The sequence below is a fragment of the Fistularia commersonii genome, chromosome 19, assembly GCF_037954325.1.
Source record: "Fistularia commersonii isolate RoL2024-O1a breed Wild chromosome 19, RoL_Fcom_v1.0, whole genome shotgun sequence".
In the NCBI taxonomy this organism is placed as follows: Eukaryota; Metazoa; Chordata; class Actinopteri; order Syngnathiformes; family Fistulariidae; genus Fistularia; species Fistularia commersonii.
Genome location: NC_141302.1, coordinates 7,621,794 through 7,634,562, shown reverse-complemented (window position 1 = coordinate 7,634,562; position 12,769 = coordinate 7,621,794). Strand labels below are relative to the sequence as shown.

Here is a 12,769-nt window from a genome sequence, read left to right as displayed (position 1 = left end):
ATACTTCCTGCACATATTAGCAGGGACATTATCATCCATACAAATTAAGCAGAAACATCTCTGTTACCATGCTAATGGCTGCTCAAGATTTGCTGTGGCATTTCATTGCGTTGCAACTTGTACATTTAAATGAATCTTGAAAATGCTGTGTGTCAGTGTAATGGCCAATTACAACCGATTTGTAAGTGGGAAAGTACACTCAAAGGAATTGCACAAAAGCAATAATAAAGGCCAACACAAATGTTTTTGAAATGGGCCAATGTTCCTTCCCAGTAAATCTTTAATGGGAATCTTATTTTTGTTGAAACTGTTATAGCTATGTGTGCTGAATGGTGACACAGTGGATTTTGCTTCTACCTCACAGCATGAAGGACCTTGGTTTGATTCCCAGAGGGAGCCTTTTGTGTGGAGTTTGTATATTCCCCCTGTGTCTGCGTGGGTTCATTGTTTTCTCCCACAGTCCAAAAACATGCAGAGGTTTAATTGGAAGAAAAAAAAATGGGAAAATGAATGGTTTGTCTCTATATGGTTGCTCCTGGTCCTGCATCTCCCCAACCTAATGACTGAATGTTAAATCTGTAAACAAATTTTTGTGTCTGTTTAAACATTTTGGTAGCTGTTTTCTCCTCCTTAGGGTAATGCAGTTTGGATAATTCTCATAAAATTAGAAGTTCATCTGAAGCTACTCATCACAGTTTTGTGGATATGAGGTAGTCTTTTTATTATCATCTGGGGAAACTAATTTTTCCTGAATTTTGTGAATCGACAAATCTGGATGCTGTCAGGGTGTCCTGGTTTACATGCCTCTGCTGCATTGCATGGGTATCGGGGACAGTGCCGCTGGACTGGCAGGCTTTTGCAGATGATGTAGTTCTGTTTGCTTCATCAGGCCATGATCTCCGGCTCTCACTGGAACAGTTCGCAGCCCAGTGTGAAGAGGCCGGGGTGAGTCTCAACATCTCCAATTCCGATACCATGGTGCTCAATAGGAAACGGATGGAATGCACAAAGTGGAGGAGTTCAAGTATCTCGGGGTCTTGTTCACGAGTGAGGGAAGGATGGAGCGGGAGGTCGACAGGGGGATTGGTTCAGCGTCTGCCGTGATGCGAACTCTGTACCGGTCTGTCGTGGTGAAGAAGGAGCTGAGCCAAAAGGCGAAGCTCTCAATTTACTGGTTGATCTACACTTCCACCCTTGCCTATGGTCACAAATTATAGGTAAAGACCAAAAGAATGAGATTGTGGATACAAGCGGGCAAAATGAGCTTCTTTCGCAGGGTGGCGGGACTCCCTTAGAGATAGGGTGAGACGTTCAGTCATCCAGGGAGATATTGGAGTAGAATTGCTGCTCCTCGGCATAGAGAGGAATCAGATGAGGTGGCTCTGGCATCTGGTCAGGATGCTTCCTGGACACATCCGCGGGGAGGTATTCCGAGCGTTTGGGAGGAGACCAGGGGGAAGACCTAGGAGATGCTGGAGAGACTATGTCTCTAGGCTGGCCTGGGAACAGCTTGAGGTCCTCCCAGAGGAGCTGGACCATGTGGTGGGGGAGAGGGAGGTCTGGGCCTCACTGCTCCGGCTGCTGCCCCCGCGACCCCACTCTGGATAAGCAGGGTAAGATGGATGGATGGATGAATGGAAGAAATCTTAGGACTTTTTATGAACTTCATCAGTTCTCATAGTGATTTCACATTAAAATGACATGCATACAAAATATGGCCAAGATTACGCCATCAATGCATTTAACCCTGATGGCTATACTATATACGGCCATCTGAAGATATATTAAAATGTCACTAAACTTCATTGCTGACTATTTTTTTGTTGTCTGTGCTTTCCCTTTGTTTGAACTGCTGTGGCTTTGTTTAATTGTATAGTCATGAATTCCAATCATGTTCTATCAATAGTGCCTCATATACTGTATACACAGTTTGGTTATTGAATTGGGCTCTGCATTGAAAAAGTAGACGCATGCAATAGCGTTTTTGTCCCTGCTGTTTGTAAACCAGTGTTGTAATCACAATTACTGGGTGGCAGCAATCAACCTTCATTCTCCATCATAGCAAAACCAAATTTTAGGCTGAGTTGGTAATTGAAGGAAGTAATATTCTTTATCTCTCTTTATTATTGCCTAATCACAGCAAAAAAACAAAACAAAAAAAAACATGGTGCTTATCTCATTGCTGGAATATTAAATGGAATAACATGAGAGCATAAATGCATATAAGAAGTACCAAGAAAGCACAAATTAACAAATAACATGAAAAATAAGTTTGAGGTCCTGCTGTTGTTTCAGACACATACATGGATTTCAATGGCCTCTTTAAGTTAAGTTAAACTACCTTAAAAATGTTATGAAGCTCATATTTCTGATATATGAACATGATTTAAAAAAACAGCCTCGACAACCTATAAGAATTAGAAAGGTTTAACTGGACATCTCTGGTCAGGGTTGGTCTATTTATTTACTTATTTACGTTTCAAGTATTAAATTCATCAAAGAGTTATCATGAAAAACTCGAACAAATAATAAAAAATAAATCCCAGATTGCTTTCAAATGTCGGATATTGGACGTGAAGGAAATTTCAATATTAAATTTGAAATGCTCACAAAATGCAGAATCAAATCATTGTGCTATGATCATCAATTTTTAAAAATATTTGATGATGGACTTCTGTCTTTGTTCTGGCTTCATGTGGTGGGTCACATGCATAATTGCCACTTACTGTAACACCTCTCTCTCTGATTGTAATGTCGTTTACACTTTATTTCCATTCCTGCTCATTGAAAGATAACACTAAAACCCTGCATTTCCTAACTTAAACTTGCCCTTGTTTCTTTTTTTTTTAAGTCTGGTCCCTTCACTACATTTTAAACATAATTCAGAAAATTGTTTTGTTTCCATCCGTCCATCCATCCATCCATCCATCCATCCATCCATCCATCCACCTTCTATCGCGGGGGGTGCTCGAGCCTGGGCGAGAGGTGGGGTACGCCGTGGTCTTTGCAGGGCCACATGCAAAGACAGACAACATTCACTCACTCGGGGCAATTTTCCCAATTTTTTTTTTTCAAATGAACCTGCTGCATGTTTTTGGACTGTGGGAGGAAACCCATGCAGACACGGGAAGAACATGCAAACTCTTCCAGCAAATTTTAGCTGTATTCCAGCAAAAATTAACTCTTGCAGAGTGCCATTTAAGAATGGTGAGGTACAATGTGTCATGCTAGAAAATCAAAAAAAAAATCTTCAATTCTTTTATACAAAAGACAACATGGAAGACATGGACTTTGGCCATGAAACAAATGCATACACAGACACAAATGCATGCTCAGTGCATTGTACCCATGAAAAACATTGTTTCTGCCTCTAATTTATCATTTGACATAGAAAAGTGCCATGCATGGTACAATTTTTCACTGTAACCAAACCATTGAATTTCAGGTGTAGCGGTTTTCTGACCCATATACTGATAAAAACACTTTTCCCCATGGATTGGATTAAGCAAGAAGTAGCTGTGAAGTGATAGATATAGTGAGAATTACAAACATCCCAAAGTGATAAATTTGACTGATTTGCCTTTCCTCTGTGAAATTGTTTTTTTTTTTGTTTTTTTGCATTACTCATCACTGAAAACTGTGATAACCACCATCTCCTTTGCAATATCAGAAAGTAATAAAACACAAACTAGCATAATTTAAAATTTATGATTGATAATAAAGGTTGCTTGGCCAGTTCATTCAGTCAATGGGGCTTCATAGCTGCCATCCAGATTATTAGAAGCCGGGGTGGAATGTACCACAAACCAGGCAATCAGACAATTATTGACCCACATAATTCACAAATTGTACACAATAAATGAACTATTTTATCATCTGGAAACTTTTTCCCTCCTCCGGAGACACAGAAAAACTGAGCTGTTGATCACAAAATGTGTAATGAAGTGTTGCAAAAAGCAACATCTGTGCAGTCTGTCCAGGGAACAGCTGGCCAGAGTCAAGTTAAAGGGTTGTCATTAGCTCTCCTCATAAAGATCTCCCAGGAGCACCTGGGAAAGATGACCAGCAGGCAGAAAGGCTAACATTTGATTGCACTGAAAACACTCACTTAAGTTTCTGTGATTGGTGTAGTGGTTGCCTTAGTGAGAGTGAAAAGATATAGAAGACAGACATTTGTCATATCTTGATGGAAAGAGGAAAATTGGAAAGAGGGAATTCTGTGACAACAAATGTCTGAGCAGCTGAGCCCAGATAGCCCAGGAAAAGGTACACTGTCATCATTAAAGGTCAATGTAACATCAATAACTTAATGTCAGTCAGAATATGGAAGTTATAACCAGAGCCCACACTTTCAACTAATCCCGGATAATTTATTTTTTGTGCAGAACATCATGTAATTTTTTCTGGAGAGCTCCCCCAACCTGGGATATTCGCATTGGTAGAGAACTTAAACTAATAATGATCCTACTGCTCAAAAACTACTGGGTTTATAAAAGGTTTTATTTCTGTACTAAGGAATTAGCTCGTATGACTTCCTGCTTGGGCGTGCAACCCTCAGATGGATGTCTGTCTTACACACAAGCACACACCTTCACTTGTACATTGTAAGTATGTGACCAAAAATAGTGTGAGGAGTCAACTAAAAAAACACTTTTTCTAATTGGATGTATAATCTCTTGTTTAACTATCATTCTTTCTTTTGCTTTTTTATTTGACGTACACAAATCTCATGTGTCTGTCAGAATTGAGGGGACATTAGCCAATCTAATGCTTCCTTCACTTCAGTTGTTGGAAATTTAAGTGTTACAAAATAATTTGATGTTGGAAATCAAGATTGGCCTTTTGACTGTAATTTCAATCTATTCATCAAAACATGTTTTTACATTTTACAGAGTGTGATATGCTACCTTCTTTTCCTTAAAGCTACTGTCTTCGGAGGTTGCCACAGTGAATAAATCTCCTCCGTCTCACCCTATTCTTTGTATTCTCCTCCCAACTAACTTCACGTCCTCTCTCACAACAATAAATCTTCTCTTCGGTCGTCTTCTAGACCTCTTGCTTGGCAGTTCCAACCCCAGCATCCTTCTACCAATATATTCACTATCCCTTCACTGTTCATGACCGAGTCATCTCAATCTGACTTCTCCGACCTTATTCCCAAAACATCTAACATGTTCTGTCCCTCTGATGGACTCATGCCTGATCCTATCCTTCCTTTTCACTCCCAAAGAGAACCTCAACATCTTCTCTCTCTGCTTCCTCTAGCTCTGCTTCCTATCCTTTCTGCAAGGCCATTGTCCCCAAACCAGAAAGCAATGCTGGTCTCACCATTGTCTTGTACATGTTTCCTTTCATTCTGACTGATACTCTATTGTCACACCATACCCCTGAAACTTTCTCCATCCATTCCAACATGCTTGAACAAATTTATTTACCTCTTTTTCATGGTCTCCATCGTTCGGGACTGTATACCCTAAGTACTTGAAATCCTCCACCTTCTTTATTGCCACTCCTTGTTGGGGGCTCCCTGGGCCACTTTCATTCATACACATATATTCTGTTTTGTTGCGACTAACTTTACTTCCTCTCCTTTCCAGAGCATACCTCCATCTTTAGATTTTACTCGACCTGTATCTTCTCTCACTATAGATCTTCTGCAAGGTCATCTGCAAACATCAAGGTCTATGTCTGACCTCATCTGTCAGCCTATCCATTACCAGTGTCTCAAAGCTCGCATACATGTCCTGCACCAGTATAACATACTTCCCTGCCCCACCAAACTTCCTCATCGAATATTTTTTGTAACATCTGGCACCATGTTGTCTGCTTTTTCTAAGTCTACAGAGGCAGAATGCAGCTCCCTTTGACCTTCTCGACACTTCTCTTGCAGCATTCTTAAAGCAAATATTTCATCTGTTTCACCCTTTCAAAGCTTGAAACCATACTGCTCCTCTCTAATTAGTTACCCCCTATTCCTGCCTATTCTGAAAAAAAAAAAAAGTATTCACTACAGCTATTTTCATCATCCCTTTTGCAAAGCCTACCACCATCTGTCCCTCTTTGTTCCTATCCTGAATACCAAACCTTCCAATCACTTTTTCATCACCTGTCTGCACAAACATGGCCATTGAAGAGTGCACTGATTACCACTCTCTCACCTTTGTGAATATTCTGCATCACATCTCGCTCACTTTAGAAAGTCCCTTCTCTTCTAACTCACATCACACCTGTTGGGAACAGTCACCAACAACATCAAGTATTGCTCTTTAAATTTCCAATGTCAGACTCATAAGTCTATCTGACAATCTTTTCACCCCGAGAACATTCCCCACAAACTCCTACTCCATTTTTCTTCCTTTCAGCACCACGATAGTAAAACTTTAAACCTGTTCCTGAGCTTCTAGCCTGACTACCTTTTCACCTGGTCTCCTGGACACGCAGTATATCCACCTTCCCTCTCTGCATCATGTCAACGTACTCGCTAACTTTTCCTGTCATCATCCCAATATTCAAAGTCCCCACCCTCAGTCCCAGACATTGCCTCTTCTCTCTCTGCTTCCAAACATGCCTTGCTACTCCTCTTCTTCAACCCAAAGTAGCCTAATTTCCACTGGTACCCTGCAGGTTATTGACACCGATGGCTGATGTTGACTCAGCCCTCATCTGATCTAGTATGAGATTCAGAGGTTTGATTTGCATATTTGGTTTTGGCATAAGTTTTACGGCAGATGCCCTTCCTGACCCAAACCTCTGAATTTTATCTGGGCTTGGGACCTGGCTTGTGCCCCTCCCCGAGGCTGCATTAGTAGTAAGAATATGTGGCTATGAATATTAGTCTTGTATCAGTTATTCAAAGCACCATTATCATCAGGTCAGAGGTCAGACTGTATCTTGGAAATTATCACCTGTTGGTGTACATTATGGTTTTGTTAGGTGTTATATTTGTTACGTACCATGATTTCTGGACTATTGAGCGGATCTGAATATAACCTCCACTGGCAGGTTATATTCATATATATATATATATATATATATATATATATATATATATATATATATATATATATATATATATATACACTTGTTTATAAGCCGCAGTGAGACATTTACCACATGAGCAATTTACACAGAAAGATGCTATACAGAAACATGTTTTTTTCTTTTAATCAAATACACACCAGTAACATATACACAAATGCTTTTTTACAGAACATTGTCTGTAACACGGCCGATGAAAAAGATTAATAATAAATAATACGAGGAAAAGTCCATCCGTCAATCTATTTTCTATCCCTGCTTCGTCCTGCTCCAGCTGATCACTATTTTCATCTTCCTCCTGTGCTCGAAAACCATTCTGCAGTATTTTTGATACAGTGTCAGAATTTCACGGTAATTTCATTCGTCTGATGTGATGAGGCGAAATGTTTTGGCGGCATGAAACTCGTTAGGCCCCATAAATCAGCCCCATCATTGTTTAAGCCACAGCGTTCAAAGTGTATGAAAAAAGTAATGGCTTATAGTCCGGAAATTACGTTAATTAGAATTTAAAAAACGGCAGTTCATCAAGTATTGAACATTATTTTTGTGAAATATGTCTGTTTGTGATGTTTAATTTGGTTATTAATAGGCAGGAAAAAGGTGAGGTTTTGCACTGGGTTTTTACATATTTGCTCTGTGTGGCTCGAAGAAGAAAAAATGTTTTGGTTTGTGAAATTTTAATCTTTGGTGTAATTTTAGCATGTGCTCCCCTCGGTTTCTTGGACTCCCAAGGTTTTATCAAGATCAAACAGCTAGATTTTCTCTATTTTCTCTTACTCCCTGAAAGACCATATATGTAGTTTGCAATAAGATTAGCACATATGCTGGATAAGCCTTGACATTCCCTGTCTTCACTTCATATCTTCGCTAGATTCTATTTGTCAGAGTCTGGTTGACACCCTGGAGAGCACACCTGGTTTGCGCTACATTTGGAACACCTTCAAACCTTTATTGAAAGGGAAAGTCCTCTTCACCCCTGATACGCCTGCTGCTCGCCTCATTGTGCAGAAGGTAAGTTTGAGAAAAAGGTAAACATTAGAAAATTCACACTAGCCAACTAATAACATATATATACTTTTATGCACACAGATCATTGCAGGAACCACAGACCATATCAAAACAACATTTCTCAATATAGGTTTTCCAGTACCCTGTGTACAGAAACAAGCCAACTTAAAAAAACTTCAACCAGAGGAAGAATAAAACATTATTATTACATTCATCGTTCCAGGGACCCGTTTTTGTAAATCAGAATGACCTTTCTTCAAAATAATGGTATCATCCTGGAGCTTGCATAAGCAAAACAAACAAATGACCAGTATTCATCAAGAATCCATAATTTTCATAAGTAAAATCTTTGACGCCACAAATAACAGCTTCAATATGTGCAAATGAGGTGGTCCTCACTCTCGCAACTAGATTATACACAAGTCATTGTTCAGTGGTAAATTACCTTATTTACATTTGTCACCACAGGTGATGGTAGTTTTGCAATGTGATGTATCCCTGTGTGGATCAGTTTGGAAGGATATAAAAATGCCTCAGTTGGTATACTGACAGCTGGAGAAGTTGAGTTGGGGTTATTCAATATATATTTTTTTCTTTATTTCAGGCAAATAGTACTTTCCATGCACTGGCTATGTTGAAAGAACTGGCTGATACATGGGAGGAGAGCGGGCCACGCCTGTGGGATTTTTTTCAAAATAGCAGTCAAATCAATGCCATTCGGGTAAGTCTACGCCAATAACGATGACAGGTTTTCATACTTTTCAATTCTTGACCCCCAAGTGTCATTCCAAAAGTTATTTTGAGGGTTTTAATAAGGAGGTTACTTTTTGATGAGTCACTATCTTTGTTTGTTTGTTGTTTATTTAATAACAATATATAATCACTTGAGTTGTAATTGCAGTCCTCGCAAGAAGGGAGGATGGGTGCATCGTCCTAAAATTTGCATGTGCTTGTTAATTTATTTTTCCTTCTCTTTTATTCACAGTGACAGCATATGCAAAGAAAATATGACATGTAAAAAAGGTCACAAGCTGAAATGGCACTAGTGATGTTTTTGCAAAGATAGCCTCCCCATTCATCACTTGGCCTGACTTTATTTTCAGTATTTTTCCATGAAAAATTGAGTGTGAGCAATGTAGAAGTCATGGTGACAGCTCAAAATGCCTTAGATGTGTCACAAAAAGAGAAGACCAGTAACTTGTGAGTGCAAGTTTGAGTATCAATATTCTTGTAAAAGAAGAGCCCAGAAACATGCATTTTTCCATTCAAATTTGTAATCACATGAAATACATCACTATGCAGCACCTTCTTTTAGATATAAAACTGAGGGGGGAGTAATTATGGTTGAGTGCAAGATAATCTTCATCCTAGAAAGGATTATCTATAGAAGTAGAGGACACGGACACTTCACCATCACCACATTTCTCTCCCCATGTCCCCCTGTCTCTCTCTTGCTTCTCCCTGTATTTCCTTGACACTGACATTACTCCAGTGTCACTCCAAATGAGCTTATAGGCAGCTGGAGGGTAGCAGACATCGGAAGCTCCATATAGCCAGGGTATTCATTACCCTAGCCCTAACCTTTACACAAATGGGCACACATTCCTCCCTTGTCTTCATTTTCTCCCATCCAGACCATCTTTCTCCACCTTTTGCGACAAAGCTGGTGGTTTCAGAGGTTTTTCATGTTAAGGTGTCCTTTAAGGTTACAGAGATGTATGTTGATGGAGCAGTTATCATCACCACAAAATCCACAATTGAGATTGAAGATAACGGATAGAGAGGTGAAAAGAAGGACACGTTCTTTTGGTTTGTAGTAAAGTCGATGAAATGGTTTTGAGTGATTTAAAATGTTTAAATTAACTTTCCTATTACTTAACACAGACTTTCTGGCTTTGGATGCTTCAGAACAAACACCTCCTTTTTGCCATTGGATGTTTAACTTATTTAAAAGTCAAGTAAATCTTCTTCTTCTTTCGGCTTTTCCTGTCAGGGGTCGCCACAGCGAGTCAACTTTCTCCATCTAACCCTATTCTCTGTATCTTCCTCTCTCACACCAACTACCTTCATATCCTTCATATTTAAAAGTCGAGTAAATACATTTTCAAATCAGGCAGAAAAATACAATAGTGAGATTGAAACATGACAGAGTACATTTATTTGTTTGTTTGCGGCTATAGAGCTCCATTCATACTGACAATTAAGCAAACACCTCACGTACTAAGATTTTATATTTATGAAATGCAAAATTTCCAACTTTGCAAGCGCTTTTCCCTACTGACAGGCATTGCCCTTTTCTCACCACACTGGCCAGTTATAAATGTGAACAATGCAGTTTGTGTTCATTTACATGACCTTCAAATGAAATTTAGATCATCTTGGGGTCTGCATTGAAAAGAATGCTACAGCCTTTTCTTTATTCTAAAATTCAAACTGCAAGGATAAATGACTGAAACAGCTTATTATGCATCATTGAGCTCTGCTCCCTCTTAGTACAGTCTAGAGAACATGACTGGTAAGTACCGCTGTTATTTAATTTCTGTTTATGTCTTAACATTTACATAGGAACACTGACTTTCTTTTTTGGACTTAAATTTCACAGCAAGTGAAACAAATCTGAATAAAGAGTTGATATAGATACATATATAATATGATCCAAGTGGGAGTCAATGAATTCCTTTTTTAAGAGATGTTTTGGGGACAATTCTTTGTTACTTATTTACAGCTGTGGCACCACAAAGTTGTATTTTCTTTTATATCAGCATTTTGTCACTTGAAGCTGCAATAGCACTCTCATCCATGACCTACAATGTCAACACATAACACCTGTCTCCTGATGTTATGAGGTATTTTGGCATCTGTAGAGGTTGAAATGTAATTTGACAAAACAGTGTCAAATTTCTGAAACAATCTAATTGCCGTTAATCCTGCAACAGAGTTATATCAGTATTGCCAAACAAGAAAAGTAATCTACCACGCTACCTGCGGTCTAAAATGCCTTGTTCTGTCATCAGATTGTCAGGTGAGGTTTAATCCATTCTTATAACCCTTCTTAACTCCACATGACATTTGATTTTTTTTTTTTTTTTTTTTTGGCCTTTCGTTTTAGGCTTTGTTGGCGAATCCAGTGTTTGCTGCTGGTCTTAACCAGCGTCTCAATGGAACAGACTGGACAGCTGAGCAACTGGGCAACTTCCTGTACAATGGGTCTCCAGAGGATCTGCCAGCAGGCATGCCACCCTTCAACTGGCAGGATGTTTATAACGCCACAACCCAAATCCTGAACCTCTTTTCAGAGCTCCTTGGTGTATGTCATCCTTTTGTCTGGGGTTTAAGGTTTCTGATAAAGAGGAAACAGCCCTGTGAAATATAAGCAGATCCTTTGCTGCATATTATTCACCCGATTGTCCTGTGACAAACTCTCATAAGGAATTAATGTGGTGGGATTTTTTTTTTATTTTTTAATATTCAAACAGAGCCATCTTTAGATATGAGCAAGTTGATAATTTGATCTCTCAGCTGTTTGTGGGGTGGTCAGATTTGAAGAAAAAAAAAAATATCCAAGAAAAGCTTACCCAAGCTTTGCTCAGCTAGTGCTGCAGTATTTTACAGATTAAAAATAGATGGAAATTTGTTTTCCAGTCCAGATATATAAAAGTTGTGCACTGTCAGCAATTTGATACTTTTACTTCAAAGTTAAGAAAGTCATCTGTTTTAATATTCTATATATCTGACAACTATGCTTTCACTCTTTTCCATTCACAAAGACACACGTCATGAACAAAAATTTCAGTGACACGTCTAAGTATATTTCTTTTCGTCTAAGATGCTTTCTTGTTATTTCCTTTACTGAATGAAGATGCTGCGGCTGTACCTCATTTGCACTGTTGTCCAGGTGACACTTACATTATGTTTAACATGCACATTCGATCGGCCTTTGTGTTTAGCAAGCAGTCAAAAAAGACACTTCAATTTTATATTCATCACAATTTTAGAACCTTAAACAAAGAAACTTTGATACGACATGATCATCAATTTCCCAAGGGTACCTGTCCAGGTATCATTAGAGGATCCTATCCTATGTTTTCGGACTAATTCAAGCAAATTTCATAATCAAACATTGAGGAAGCCATATAGGTACACATAGGAAGCACATAGGTACACGCACACTGATACTCATACACATACAGAAAGAAAAGTTGACATTGATATATTGATCTATACCACAGTTTACAGGAAAATCAATTTTTCTCTACATTCTCTACCGTGATCAAACACATGTAGACACAAGTCCATCCATAACCCTTCACAAACACGCATGCACATACGCACGCACGCACGCACGCACGCACACAAGCAGATGTTCACTCACTCACTCACACACACACTTACTATTTTTATCTACTGGCAGGTAAGGTGACAGTTTGAAATCACAGGGTTTAGAGAGGTAAAGTAAAGTTGTATTTATTTATATAATTGATTTTTTTTTTTGCAACCAACCCTGCAGAAAATTGGATTGCTCACACCATTACTTTACTGATGTGTATGGAATCACATCTATTGCAGTGATTCATACTAAAGTTCACAACTAAAATGACTTCATATTTTTAACTTGTGAATGTAAATCAATAAATTCTCTGGGAGGTCTTCTTCTCCAACAAGCCAACATGAAGTCACATACACACATGTAAACACAAAGATAGTGACAAAACTGTATGTACTG

General features: G+C 38.9%; 1 protein-coding gene across 1 annotated transcript in view; it reads left to right on the top strand.

Moving 5' to 3' along the window:
* Positions 1-12,769, top strand: part of LOC147223618 (phospholipid-transporting ATPase ABCA1) — a 164,530-nt gene that overhangs the window by 17,062 nt on the left and 134,699 nt on the right. Inside the window, exons 10-12 of the mRNA XM_086166184.1 lie at positions 7,910-8,049; positions 8,651-8,767; positions 11,156-11,353. Coding sequence (XP_086022310.1) covers positions 7,910-8,049; positions 8,651-8,767; positions 11,156-11,353 — 455 coding nt within the window. The remainder of the gene's footprint in view (positions 1-7,909; positions 8,050-8,650; positions 8,768-11,155; positions 11,354-12,769) is intronic.